Source organism: Colletotrichum fructicola (genome assembly GCF_000319635.2).
Source record: "Colletotrichum fructicola Nara gc5 chromosome Unknown KSG_Nara_v1_contig04, whole genome shotgun sequence".
NCBI classification, from domain to species: Eukaryota; Fungi; Ascomycota; class Sordariomycetes; order Glomerellales; family Glomerellaceae; genus Colletotrichum; species Colletotrichum fructicola.
Genome location: NW_027094054.1, coordinates 622,372 through 635,834, shown reverse-complemented (window position 1 = coordinate 635,834; position 13,463 = coordinate 622,372). Strand labels below are relative to the sequence as shown.

At 50.0% G+C, this 13,463-nt stretch overlaps 7 protein-coding genes across 7 annotated transcripts; 4 read left to right on the top strand and 3 right to left on the bottom strand.

Annotated features, from left to right (window-relative positions):
- Positions 1 to 1,015: 1,015 nt before the first annotated feature.
- CGGC5_v006946 (uncharacterized protein) lies at positions 1,016 to 1,444 on the top strand (the record flags this gene model as incomplete). The annotated part of the gene is made up of 4 exons (XM_032019835.1): positions 1,016 to 1,081; positions 1,130 to 1,216; positions 1,267 to 1,344; positions 1,391 to 1,444. The coding sequence occupies 4 exons, from the start codon at positions 1,016 to 1,018 to the stop codon at positions 1,442 to 1,444; spliced, it is 285 nt and encodes a 94-aa protein (XP_031883067.1).
- Positions 1,445 to 2,721: 1,277 nt separating this feature from the next.
- On the top strand, positions 2,722 to 3,128 carry CGGC5_v006945 (uncharacterized protein; the record flags this gene model as incomplete). The annotated part of the gene is made up of 3 exons (XM_066151771.1): positions 2,722 to 2,830; positions 2,886 to 3,019; positions 3,075 to 3,128. The coding sequence occupies 3 exons, from the start codon at positions 2,722 to 2,724 to the stop codon at positions 3,126 to 3,128; spliced, it is 297 nt and encodes a 98-aa protein (XP_066008883.1).
- Positions 3,129 to 3,535: 407 nt separating this feature from the next.
- Positions 3,536 to 4,792, bottom strand: FCK3-3 (putative glycosyl transferase FCK3; the record flags this gene model as incomplete). Its single annotated transcript, XM_032019833.1, has 2 exons — positions 3,536 to 4,166; positions 4,221 to 4,792. The coding sequence occupies 2 exons, from the start codon at positions 4,790 to 4,792 to the stop codon at positions 3,536 to 3,538; spliced, it is 1,203 nt and encodes a 400-aa protein (XP_031883073.1).
- Positions 4,793 to 5,484: 692 nt separating this feature from the next.
- On the bottom strand, positions 5,485 to 6,592 carry BOA1-8 (Oxidoreductase BOA1; the record flags this gene model as incomplete). The annotated part of the gene is made up of 4 exons (XM_032019832.1): positions 5,485 to 5,738; positions 5,794 to 6,140; positions 6,208 to 6,440; positions 6,491 to 6,592. The coding sequence occupies 4 exons, from the start codon at positions 6,590 to 6,592 to the stop codon at positions 5,485 to 5,487; spliced, it is 936 nt and encodes a 311-aa protein (XP_031883072.1).
- A 1,059-nt stretch (positions 6,593 to 7,651) lies between these two features.
- On the bottom strand, positions 7,652 to 8,591 carry CGGC5_v006942 (uncharacterized protein; the record flags this gene model as incomplete). Its single annotated transcript, XM_066151770.1, has 5 exons — positions 7,652 to 7,673; positions 7,744 to 7,787; positions 7,960 to 8,172; positions 8,223 to 8,521; positions 8,582 to 8,591. The coding sequence occupies 5 exons, from the start codon at positions 8,589 to 8,591 to the stop codon at positions 7,652 to 7,654; spliced, it is 588 nt and encodes a 195-aa protein (XP_066008791.1).
- A 1,240-nt stretch (positions 8,592 to 9,831) lies between these two features.
- On the top strand, positions 9,832 to 11,065 carry terH-1 (NAD-dependent epimerase/dehydratase terH; the record flags this gene model as incomplete). The annotated part of the gene is made up of 4 exons (XM_032019831.1): positions 9,832 to 10,099; positions 10,158 to 10,517; positions 10,574 to 10,702; positions 10,758 to 11,065. 4 exons carry the CDS (start codon positions 9,832 to 9,834, stop codon positions 11,063 to 11,065), a joined length of 1,065 nt encoding a protein of 354 aa, XP_031883075.1.
- Positions 11,066 to 12,247: 1,182 nt separating this feature from the next.
- Positions 12,248 to 12,953, top strand: CGGC5_v006940 (uncharacterized protein; the record flags this gene model as incomplete). The annotated part of the gene is made up of 3 exons (XM_032019830.1): positions 12,248 to 12,555; positions 12,615 to 12,707; positions 12,767 to 12,953. The coding sequence occupies 3 exons, from the start codon at positions 12,248 to 12,250 to the stop codon at positions 12,951 to 12,953; spliced, it is 588 nt and encodes a 195-aa protein (XP_031883074.1).
- Positions 12,954 to 13,463: the final 510 nt, after the last annotated feature.

Here is a 13,463-nt window from a genome sequence, read left to right as displayed (position 1 = left end):
GGTTTGCGTAACGCGGCTGAGTCGTCTCAAGCACCCAGACCAGTAGAGCGGGTCTTACGGAGGGCCGCTATTTCCACTTTCTTGTAAGGCGTACGGGACAGATGCCAGACCCTCTAAGTAAGGTCGCTTGGCAGCTCAAACTGAGGCGGCTCTTCCGCAAAGCCGCATAGCGAGGGTCTTGGCAACACATCGAAATAAAGACGAACCAGATCGACGAGTCAAAATAAGGTTTCTCGGTCTTCAACTGCCGTAAACAGTGAAAATGGGAAAATACTACCTGCTAATTAGTGGACCCGTCTAATGTGCCGAGCGGACCTGTAGCTCCACAGACCACCATGACTCGACCCCAAGTTAGGCAGATGAAATGTACCACCACCATTGCGCCTGTCTCATGACTTCTACCATGACTCGATTCTCGTATATCGGCGAACTGACGTGTTCACTAAACAATTAACAAGATCTAGATCTCGGACAGAAAGCTGTTTCTAATAGGAATGGCATCCCATAAATGGCCCTTCGGGACTTTTAGTTCGCCTGACAGCGCTTATGTCCTGTTCACCATGTGGTCTAGGCATCGGCACATCACCGACCTTTGGCTATGCATCCCTTGCATAACCTCTCCAAGACTTAGACCGTAGCAAGACTCAGGATCCCTTGACGATGTTGTCGATTGCAGTAGCTGGCGCTCTCGGTGGGCCAAGGCTAGAGTATCGACTACAATCAAGGGCGATGCTACTAGGGAAGCTGCTTTTCTTTCATTGCGGGTCACCAACTCCATGTTGATGGGTGTCACCCATGAATCACTTGGAGGGTACCGAAGGATGGTGCCTCTGCAGCTGAGGCGTCCTTCGACCATCTTTCAAAGCCAGCTGCAAATTGATATATAACACGAAGTCTCAACCACCTACCTAACATTTGTCGACAGTTCATCAGCCATCCATCATTCTCACCATCTCACTCTATAACTTTCCTTAGAATTCATTCACTCGTGTTAACGTTCACTTTTCTTATCAAAATGCAGTTCTCTCACATTCTCTTGGCTGGTCTTGCTACCACCGTTTCCACTGTCATGGCTGCTCACGTATGTGATTCAGGAGCATGCTTTTCTGAATCTGCTAACACAGTTCAGTGCCGGATCGGAAGCGCTACCCGTGCCGACTGCTGCTGGGGTGGCGAGGATGGCTACAAGTCCTGCTGGCGCCAAAACAAGGACTCGGTATGGACTATTTCTAACATTCCAACACAACATGCTAACGACCTTTCAAGTCCTTCTGCAAGTCCGACTCAGCCAACTACTGCACCAACGTCGATGGCCCTAGCGGAGCCAAGATGTCTACCACTTGTGTAAGTTCGACTCCGGTAAAGTTGTGGGATGCTCTAACGCAAATAGGGTGCTGATTGCTGCAACACCCTCAATGGCTGGGGAACTGGCTGCCCCAAATAGATGGTTGATGACAATTGTTTCTGGAGGTGTTGGGGTCTGAAAGCGTATCACGAAGGAAGTTCTATTCACATTTAGAAGCATGCAATGGACTGTTACATCTTGTCTTCGATCTGAGTTTGCATGGGTTCAAATGAAGGGCCCTCATACGACGACTACTCTGAGGTGTCTTTTGTGAAATGATTGTCCGCGCAATGATGTTGCTAGAGCCGATTTTCTGATTATAATTATTGATTCTATGTGCGCACAATGATAGCCGAAATCAATGCGGCGGCAAGAACTATGTTCTAAGCTTAACTTGAATGCAAATGATATTCGCCAGTCCGTGTTAGAGTTATCAAAGTCTCATTAGATACTCCACTAAAAGTTCCCAGAGAATAGACTTTTGGGGCCCGCCCTATGAACCGCCCCCAGACCGACGTGGGTGACAGGGATTCTCCCTCCTCGCAACAACAATTGAGGTCCCTCGAAACCGAGCGCGAGCCTTGCTATGTTCGTAACGTGAGAAACGGGGCGAGGGTCTTGGCGATAAGCAGCTCAAACTGTGTCACTTGCAAAGAATGGCACGCAGTAGGCCGAAACAGGCAAGCTAGACAGGCACGGGGTCCCATGCCGATCGCGCTGATATTCTCGGCCTGTGCAATATTTCCCGAAAACCTTCGTACCAGAGTGTGAGAAGATCGACACGTCCCATGTGTCAAGATCGGATTGTGGTCCGTGACGGTAAAGTTGAGACAGATGATGATCATCAACCAGGTGCTCGGTATTGCTCCCTAAGCGCGCATAGCTCGAGTCATATATCCTCGTGTACGAGATACGTACCGGGCCTGCAGCGGAGCGTCTGATATTTGGGCAGACGGAAAGCGCGACACACCGGCAGACCAACGAATTCCTTGGCAGTTGTGGATATTCTGTGATTGATTAAGCTGCTTCGTGTGCTCATCGTGAGGCGTCAGATGATGCACCGCCTTCTCAGAACTGAGTTCAGCTTGATCATGTTGTCTGAACTACTTTTGAATGATCACTTCAGACTGAGTCGGATGACATCTAGAACTATGATTGTGATTGCATCTGACTCGAATGACCGAGGCTTCCGATGGCAAGCAGGAAGGATCGATGTGGGTTCTAAGATTGAACGGTCGTATAAGACACCCCAAAGCTCCTGAGTGATATTGTTGCTACTCACTCATCATCCTCTCCAGATACAAAGCATTCTTTACTTCTTCACTCACTTAAGACAACGTTCACTAAACGACAACTCCAACAATATTTCGTTCAAAATGCAATTCTCCGTCACTCTTACCGCCATCCTCTCGGCAGTGGCCGTCCCTGCCGTTCTTGCTTCTGAGGCAGGTTTTTTACCACACGCATCCATGGATATCAAATTGGGTACCTAACTAATGCATTGAATAGTGTAAGATCGGGTTCAACAATCCCCGAACAGACTGCTGCTGGGGAAAGGGGCAAAAGTCTTGCATGAACCAGAATGGCGACGCAGTTTGGTGCGCAGGCAACTCTGCCAACTTCTGCTACAACGTTAAGCGTCAGGGTACTGATATTCCCGTCTCCGACACATGTGTAAGTTTTCAAAGCCATCTCAAACAAAAGTCACCGTAACTAAACTGCACCCTAGGACGCTGATTGCTGCGATACGAAGACCGGCTGGGGTATTGGATGCCCCAAATAAGTCAAAGCTTTTGAAGTGATGTAAAAGGATGTGGTATCTACGTTTGATGTGCAGTATCGTGTTAGCTTTTGTTCAGATCAGAAGCTCAAAATGTCACTTAGTCTTGCCAGCAAAATCTCAAATTTCGGATTACATGTGCCTAGCCATCTCCTAATTCAACAAAACCTTTCATGTGACGTCGATAAAATTCCAATACATCTCAAAATCCTCTTAGAGCTCGCAATAATCATCTGAAAGTCAACTCAAAATCGACCATACAGTCTGGTCGGTGGACGCAAAGATTGCTTGGTTGAATCTGCGATTATGTAAGTCTACATGGCGCGTAAAGGATTGATAACTCTATGGGATGTCCTTCCATGTCCTATCCAACCAGTCGAGTCTCTTCCGTCCGTCACATCAAATGTCAATCACGGCTCCAATACACCCTTATGAATGATGTTGCCTGGATCTTTGGCGGGAACGTACTTCGGCTCTTGGTTGTGTCGAAAATGGACGCTACCGTAGCGCATAAGCTCCGCAAATGTACCTGTCTCACGATCCTTCTCTTCGTTCTCCTTCATGTCCCACAAAGCCCCGAGTGCCTTTGTGGATGTCATGCCTCCTGCGCGTGTGACCTTCTGCATTGTGGAAGAGGTCATCAAATACCAAACTGTCTTGTAAGCTTTCTTGTAAGCTTCGGACTCGGGGTCAGCATCAAGTTTCGTATTCAAGAGGTCGAAAAGCTCTTCGCCATTCCAGCCGATCAAGGCCTCGGCAGGCCAAGTCTCCCACAGTGCATCAAAGAGAAGCACTTTGGTGCTGTAGTACCCTGCGCCATCGAAGCCGCCGTTCGGCTCCTGCAAAACGCTGATTCGCAACCAGCACATAATCTGTGCGACATACTCTAGTACTTGTGGTATCGGGATTTCCCAATTCCACGCGAACCCTCTAGCGTCAAACTCCACCATGTCAATGTCTTTAGCATGGGCCATCAGAGGGTGCGTGTAGAGACCCTCAGCACTGGTTCGATCCTTCCACAGAGTCATGAAGAGATCATGCCTATCAGTGTAAGCTGCAGGTGCATGGCACAAGGGGGAAAAGTCACGAACTTACCAATGCTTAATGAAGGGATCACCTTTCCGACTAGCGATAAAGTGGTTCGCCACACCCCTTGAATACATCCACGGTGCTGAGACTTGATATGGTGTGTTCGGGTCCTCCAACTTGTTCCAGCAGAGGTCATCGATCGAGCGGAACAGAATTGAGCCAACGTCCATCCAAACACCGCCGTACTGATAGAGGCATATTCCTCGGAGGAAGTCCGCGCTATGAGGGCCAGTGTATCCCAGAGGGCCATCCATTGTGTTGGTTGTGAAGGCTTTAGGAAGGTCTTCCTCCTTAACCCAGTTCAGAGCATGGCTCGGGGAATCGATTACGACATCGAGCACACGGATAGTCCACGAGGGACCGCAGATGCGAGACCAGTTAATGACATTTCGCTGACACCAGGCGGGCATCTGTTGCAGCCCAGCATGCCAAAATGCCCAGATGTTCTTTTCCGATGTCACTGGAGGGGGGCTTTCGAGGGCTTGGAGGATTTCGTCGTCTGACCGGGAATCAAGAGGTTCAACGTAGCGAACCTTGTCCTGGAACTCGGCAGGTATTTCGAAGCGGGGAGGCACCATGTCGATGAATAGTAGCCTCAATAGTGTGGTACTGTTCGATTTGGTAGCACAGCAATCTCAACAGACATTTGAGGCGATGAATCTGAGGTTATTTGTATCCGCGGGTCGACCCTGGAGCAAGCGTCGTTAACATACCGATAACCATCAACTTGGCGAAAAAGAACACTACTATCTAGCGCTTATGCCCATCCGTTAGCTTGTGCCACAAGATTGCTGCAAGAAGGCAGGATTACCCAGGAGGATGCATCCGCGACAGTCAGAAGTTCCTTACCGGTGGAGTACAAGCGTCGAGCGCTTCAGAGTCTGACGGTCCTAGCCGAATGGGCTTATGGGATGACGTGATATTCTAAGCCAAGCCAGACCATGAGGTTGCACTGCATTGATTGCAGGAGCTTCACCCCCCACTACAAGTCAGGTAGGCTCCGCCGTGTTCACGTCAACCAGAATTGATGCCACCTGCCTGTGCCACCGAGTTTGGAACTTCTGTCCGTATCAATCAGTGTGGTTTATCGGATCATTCGCGCGGAGACGTTCCAAAATTTGTGTTCATATATTGATCTTCTCTCCATCTCCATCCAAGCAGCACCGGGCTCAGTCAGGCATCTAACATTGGGCTTTTTGGATCGGAAGCTAGATATGTCATGAATTTGATATTGAAAGTCAATCGCAACCATGAAGTTGAGTCGCTATCATCATGCCGTTCCCCACCCTTGTTCGAGCACGTCCGTGGCCTTCAATACCTTGATCTCCGGGAATTCATCGTTAAGGGTGCGGCTGGGTCTGAGATCAGCCTGTCCTCGCTCGCAGTTGAGCCCAAAAGGGGCAAGAAAACTGTGCAGCATTTCCTTCGGATAAATCTGATAGAACTGGCGATGAGATGGCAGTTCCGTCAGCTTGCACGCCCGAAGGTCCTCAACTGAATCATGCGCCACAGTAAACTTGGTACCTGAACGAGCAGTCAGAGATTGGCCAAGAAAGGAGCCCTCAGAATAGGTACTTACCTTTGACTTTCTCGGCCAAGCGCACCATCTCGTGGAACGTGACCTTGTCACCAATGATATACGTCTCCTCGGGCCACTTGTCCTTTTCGAGCAATGCAGCAACGAGACGCGCAACGTCAAAGCTGTGCGTGAAGACAACGGGAACCTCCCCAGATCCGGGAATTGCGGCCACATTGTTCGCAACGTCCACGAAAAAGGATACATCGTCCATGTAACTCTTCACCTTCGGGGTCCCAAAGTAGTCGAGGAAGTATCCATTGAAGACAGCCGTCCACTCGAGCGACGTTGACTTTAGCGCTGCCAGCGCAGACTTCTTGGCCATTGCTGGAGGGAATGTCTCATATTGCCTGGGCAGAAAGCTCAGTCGTCAGATCCAATCAAGTCTTCGGGGGCACACATGAAGAGAAGGTTTACTCGGGCAAATACGGCACCCCAAAATAACTCGGAATGAACCGTTTAGTGGTACTGGACCTCTCAGCGGCTTTAATAAGATTGAGCTCGGCGTCATTTTCTCCCGTGATGTTGTTGACGGCAGAGATGACAGTTTCAACGTTGTTCTCTTGGAGAACGCTGACAAGAGATTCGACGCTGGCGTAATCGACGGCTTCGAATCGAATGCCATTCGGACCAGCGGGGCTTCCTGAGACCTGTCTTCATGTTAGGATGTCTTGCCAAGAGATATGCGTTGGTTGACTACCTTTCTTGTCAAGACGATGACTTGGTAATTGCCTCGAGCCTGTATGGCTTCGACAAGGGCGCGTCCGAGTCCTCCAGTACCACCTGCGATAGCAACAGACATATTGAGGTATTGGAAAAGATGATGGAAGGGTGAGTTGTGAGGCACAAAGCTGAAGTCGTGTAAAAAAGTATGGGTTTATATAGAGCGCCACGGAGAAAGTAACGCGTGTCTTCTCACTGGAACTAGGCGAAGACATTCTCGGTTGCCTCCATTGTGCCGATTATCTCCAAAGTCCGGTCCAAAGCACAGTCCACTGAAAAGCGGTCAACATGAAGCTATTACTGCCGGGCTCGAACGACTAATGTTAGGTTTCGGAGCGTTCGGGGACCGAGACCTGGACCCGCTCCGTTTCGGTCGGTCCTCCGTCCAGAAATGTTTCATGTATCAACCATCACAGCAGTAGTATTTGTCTTGTGCACAAAAGCCTGTTTTCTTCAAAGGAATGAGGCCAAATGCCTTGCTTCTTTTATGCTCAGAAGATACATTTTTAGAATAAGCCCATCATATGTTGCCCCCCAAACATCGCCTGCATTTTTTCACCAGAAATGTCCGCAGTCCCATATTCATCCTCCACCGCAGGGAACACATTTCCTGCAAAGTACTGATGGAGCCCGTTGGAGAAGATCGAATGTTCTGGTGTGAAGCAACCCCTATTTACAGCCTCAAATTGGCTGATTGCAGACCTGTGAAGCTCTTTACTGCGCTCGCAGAATTCCTTTGCAGAAGCCGACAAATTGACTGTAACCTCAAGCCCTTCAGCAAATTCCTGAAGTCGTTGCAAATCATCAGAGTCGCCTTGGCTGACCACATTACAATACAATACAAGAACAGGCACAAAAGGTACGTGTAGAACTCTCCTATGCAGTAAAATGAGTATAGCCCATGAATATTCGATATGGAGTGACACCTACCAGTGTATGTAAATATTCATGATGTGCCGGTCTCCGTTCAAGATCGACATGCATTCATGATGTGCGTGGATTGCAGCCCGGGCATACTCCAAACACTGTGGCGAAAGAGTTGGAGGCGTAGTTCGCATTACCTTCGCCCGAGATATTAGAGTTGCTGTAGTATAGTACAGAACCTTTTGAGACACTGCAAGAACGTTTTCCAGCCTCTCTAGCTTTCCCGTATTGTTTCCCTGTATTGTGAAATTAGCCACCATTCGTGATCTTTGGGGTGTGCGCCATAGAAATGCAGTCTTCCCGTACCTTGTCATAAGGCTCAACTTCTTTGAGTTCTGCGAGAAGCCGATCTGCCGCTCCCACTATGTCTTCGTCCGAGCAAGTCGCAGCTGCTCGACTGTATAGTAATTCATACAGCTTATCGTGCATCGTCGCATTCCACACCCAGAATGGAAGCATTGTTTTCCATGGCCGTGACAATGAGAGAGCGCTCATGTCTTCAGGTAGGGTAATATCGCATACTCGTATAATGGAAGCTCGTCCCAATCGCAATGCCAGACCTTTCTCCACGGCGTAGACATACCAAAACAAGAGCATCTTGGCTTTCTTCATTTTTACTTCGTCGCCTTCCATATATGCCTCCTCGTGAAAACCTGCGGCGATAGCGAGTTGTGCCGCAACGGAAATAAGGCGCCAGGCAAGCCAGGGCTTAGCAAGTTCGATGGCGTGAGAGGCCTATGATGGTCAGCAGTGCGGCGGAGATGATCAGAGGAGGATATGCTTACACCTAGTACAAGTGCCTGGACGCTTTTGATTTGAGCAGGCAAGCAGACGGTCAAGCTCCCGACTGCTTGCATCATGGCATCTCTGCACAACCTGCCCCATACGAAATACTGTTTGCGCAGATCTTCGTTGTCGGTGGGGCAAAAGTGCTCGGTGAATAAGTAGTACAGTCCCGAGTTGGCTATAATAAAGTCTGTGTCGGCATACTCATCAATTGAGAAGTAGACATCACGACAAAGCTCTATGTAAGCTGGTACGGGCATAAGCGACCGCAGTATAGGAAAGCTACTAGGTGGAGACTCTGTTGGTAGTTTTACTCTTGTCAGCTATTCTCTGGGATAATTTGATAGAAGAATCGTACCTTTCAACATTTTAAGAATGTTGATTACAGCAGCCGTAGGCGGCAGAGGCAATTCCCGATATGATTGGGTATCGAGGCGTGGGGTGTTAGTTTGCACTAAGGGCTGCGATGGTATAACTCGATCGCTGCATCGGGGTGCAGGGGGCGTCGATAAGCTCCGATCTCCAGCAGACTCGGCATACCTTCTAGCCACCTCAACCTGACTTCGGAAAGACGAAGAACCTTCAACTGCTGACTGTGTGTCTAGATCCGCGAGCGCAGCGATGCCAGACTCCCCCGGTATGCTCACTTGTGTGTCCGTCGAGCGACAGTCACACGGGCGGTGTCGCAGCAACGCCTCGATGTTTCCGAGTCTTTTTTCTATGAGATCGATCTTCTGTTCACTAGCAAGATGTCAATGAGACGCTCATGACAGCATGCTATGTTGAGCCCCCTACTATTGTGTTGAGATTGGGACTCTCTGTCTCGGAACCTTCGGCCTCTGCCCAACACCTGAAAAGCTGCAATCCTGTGATGAGGACCTGCAGTTCGAGCATGGAAAGACTTTGTCGCAGCGGACCTGGAAATTGCTTCAGTGGACTGTCGCACCACGGAGCGTGGAGTATTACCTTGCGCAGCCGACACAAGTCGCACTTTGGGGGCTAACCGTTAATGACAAGTTCTGATGCAGGTGGGTTCAGGCCTCAGAACCCCGACTTACAGCTGTTATGCGGGAAGAATCCATTGAAGATCCAATTGTTTCACAGATGCCGTTGTTAGTCGGTAAAGATGAAAGATTTGGTTCCTCGGAGCCCTCGGTCGTCCTAGGCGGTGTTCGAAAAATCGGCCGCCGGGAGCCATTTATATCGGGCGCCGAGGGGACCGAGCAGGGGCCACCGCAAAAGTCCGTCTCCGCCCCTGTCAACATGCAAAATACCGAAACATCACGGACTACTCCGTCAGCCGGGGCTCGGAGTGGACCCGGAGTTAAGCATGTTTCTCAGTCTAACAAGTTGTTTTGTGGTTGCAAACCTTGTACATCCGTTTTGTTGACGAACAGCGGATGAGATGCTTTGAAACAGCTTTGGCCACTTAAACGCACTGATTACCATGTATAAAGTCTGATAAGCGCAACGACATGGCCCGGCGCAACATGTTTGACCAGCGTGAGAAAGCCGCAGCACCATCTACACATTGTTACTTTCTGCCTGTTATACAAATTCAGCTGAAGTATATCGTCCTTTTTTATACTCCGAATCTTTGCGCGCAAAATGGTCTCCTCCAACGTGTTTGACTTGCCTCAAACGGCTCTCCCAACTGGGAGTTTAGTCGTTGTCTCTGGCGCTAGCGGTTGCATGGGCAGCCACATCTGCGATCAACTTCTCGGTCTAGGCTTTAGAGTCAGAGGCATTTCACGGAACGTGAAAAAGTCTGGATGGATCGAGACTATGTTCACGAAGACGTATGGCCCCGGCAAGTTCGAGCTCGTCGAAGTTCCTGACTTCAGTATGCCGGGGGCTTTCAACGCCGCTGTTAAAGGTAAGTGTATCCGTAGCCCTTCAAAACTAGACAATACGTCTAAAGCCTCCACCTTCAGGTGCCCATGGAGTTATTCATACGGCAGCCGACACAAGCCTTGACTTGAACCCTGACAACGTCGTTTCCCCCATGGTATCCGCCGCCATCGGCATAGCTGAGGCGGCAGCTTCTACGCCTTCTTGCAGCAGGCTTGTTTACACTTCATCGTCGAGTGCAGTGGCCGATCCCGCCCCTGGCATCGTTCGAAGAATCACCAATGAGACATATAATGAACAAACGGTTATCGCTGCCTACTCGCCCGATCTCCGCCAAGATCTTGTTGGGGGTCATACTGTCTATGCTGCTGGCAAGGTCAAAACAGAGCAAGCATTGTGGAAGTGGTATCACTCGAAGGCTCCTAACTTCATTATGAACACAGGTATGAACTTCGAACATGGCATAGGCATCCAGTCTCCCATGCTAACTTATTTCCAGTCATCCCAAGTCCTTGCTACGGCGAAGTTCTTGATCCTAAAAACCAGGGCTTTACTGCTGCAATGGGGATATTAAAGATGCTCTGGGACGGAAATGGCTCCGAAGAGATTGTCAAGATGTTTGAGTCCCGTAAGTGATGTCACAGAATTCCCGATTTCCCCGATCTCCACTGACAGTGGATCAGAATGGTTCTGCGATGTGAAGGACGTGGCCAGCCTTCACGTCGGAGCCTTACTGCTACCGCAAGTCAAATCTGAGAGGCTGTTTGCGTACGCTGGGAGATACACGGTCAACGATTTCTTGCGGATTTTCAAGACCGCCTATCCTTCGCGGGAGTTTCCGGAGGAGGTGGAGAACATACCTGAAGATGCGACAGAGGTTCCACATGAGAGGTCAACTGAAGTGCTGAAGATGTTGGGTCTCAAGGGTTGGAAAAGCCTGGAGGAGTGTCTTGAGCCTGTGACTAAGCAGTTTCTTGACGCATCTCGTTGATGGAATTGGCTTCCGAGTTTGCTCATTACTTGGTAAATATCAGCTTCCTCGAGTTTGGGGGTTTTTCTTTTCTGAGGCCGAAGCCAAACCTCTCAGCAAGAGAAGAGGGTGTCTAAAGTGAGCAGAATGCTTGGCGCCGAGAACCTCAGTCCAAGCTCTTCAATTTTGCATTTTGGATATCGTCGTAGTCGCATGTGCTGAAAAGCTCTCCGCGTTGATCTTCAACTGCTCACCGAAACATAAGTGTCATGCCTTTCTTACATGTAATAGCACAATGCTGGCAGCCAGATCAAGTAGCCAGATCATGTCCGACAACGTACAACTACCACAGTCGCAAGCGGCGAACAGTCCATCGGCCATGCCGTGCCGAGGAAATGTCGCATTCTCTCGTGTGCTGATGGTTCCAACAACTCACGTAAAATAATCCTAGATAGCTTGGGACTGACATCACCCAAGAAAAGCCAATGACGTCCCGCCGCGGGACCGCGGCATGCTCATTAGGACTTCGCATGCTTGGTAGCGTTGCGCTAACGTGCTCAACCAACCTTCCCAGCCCAACAGCCGCCAAACTCTCCACCGAACAGGCAGCGAAATTCGCTGAATCGGGGGCCACAAGGGCCACCGTTATTAGGTTAAATTCAGCAGTGGGGGCGCGTAAAAGCAGAACGGACAGGGGATCTGCCGTTGATCTGGGGGCTATGCCGACTTAGGCACACCACCAACACGGCGCTTGCTGTCAGCCGAGATCCCTGGCGCGCAGGGGGCTATTTTCTGTTTTCACGAGCTAGAGGCACCGCAGAAGGTTACATTGAGGGGCCGTGTGCCTGGCTGCCTAGCGAAGAGCCCACCACGACCGGAGCAAACCTTTAAGCTTGCTTCTCCTAGGGCTGGCTGTGTGAGACATGGGGGCGTGTTGGACAAATGGGCTGCAAGGAGGACACGGGGGCTGAGTGTCTGGTTCAATCAAGAGAAGCAAAATTTCAGCCAGCCGCCGTGGCGTGAGGCAAAGCGCAAGGAGAACCATGGGTAACGATCCTTTAGATTAGCTCGTACTTAAAGTGCGCCACGGCCGCCCTCCTCTGCCGCTGTTTGGCAAGACACAGTTTTGAATTTGAAGTCTTCGTCGTCAATTCTTCAACTTCTCAATCATCAAACGAGAAAGCGCACGCGCACCACATCAACATGTCGCAAAAGTACACGGTCGGCGATGGCTCGCCATTCTTGAAGAGGATCGTCATCCCCTTCTACATCATCCGCATCGCGGTGATGCTTCTCCAAATTGTCCTCTATGGCATCACTATCGGATACGCCTCCTCCAACAGGAGCGAGCTTAACGACATCGGCGGGACGACCAAGACAGCAAGCTGGGTCATTGCCATCCTGGTAGTCGTGATGATGATCATCATTGGCTGTTTGCTCCTCGACCTCATCTGCATCATCAAGCGATCGCGCAGGACACTTACGCCTCGGTTTTTCCTCATTTGCAACTGGTTTGTGCCTTCCATTCCAGCGTGATACCTGGCGGCATACTGACATTCGCGCTTGGTAGCATTCAAACGGCCGTTTGGACCATTCTTTTCGCGCTCACGGTCGCCGGCTCAGAGGGAAGAGCCATTACTGTCATCATCAACATCATTATCTAGTAAGTCCACTGCTCACTCCACGGGATTTAATTGAGACTTTGTCTGACCATCCTGATAGTGCCTCGTTTATCGGGCTTCTTATCTACGCCTCCGTCATCTACCACAAGCACCGCAAGGGAACCCTTGGCGGCGCCTACGCGCCCGCGAACCAGAACCAGCCGACCGCTTACAACGGTTACGCCAATGAGCAACAGCCGAAGCCGTATAGCTCCCAGCCGTACGAGATGGATAACCGCTACGCATAAATGATGACCAAGAGGTGGATCGGAAGACGAAGGAATTACGAGTGACGGTTCTTTGTGCTTTTGCGATGGAGAGGAGACATTTCATGATATGCTGCTTTGGCACGAGCTTGCGCGACTGCGTTGATTTGATTGCACCGTAAAGATACCATTTGATTCAATAAAAAACTCAATTCAAGCATCAGGACCGTGTTCGCGTGGCGCCCTGAATGATCCTTCGCCAAAAATGTCGTGCAATTGAATGCGCGAACAATGGACCGACGCGATGTGACGTGCGCTCACGTACTGTAGCCAATGAGGATGCCCTTCACCGCAGGATCCGAAAACATCCACTCCCGTGTCGATCGAAGGATTTCAGCTGACAGCAAACAACGCTTGGCACGGGAAATGAGCCACTTCGCACTAAGCTGACTGCAGGATTTTGACTCCCACCCACAAGAATGGATACTTTGCGTGGCGTTTTGTGTTCGTGACTTGCTTCAATTTTAGTGAAAGGGAAAAATGTTCTCAAAA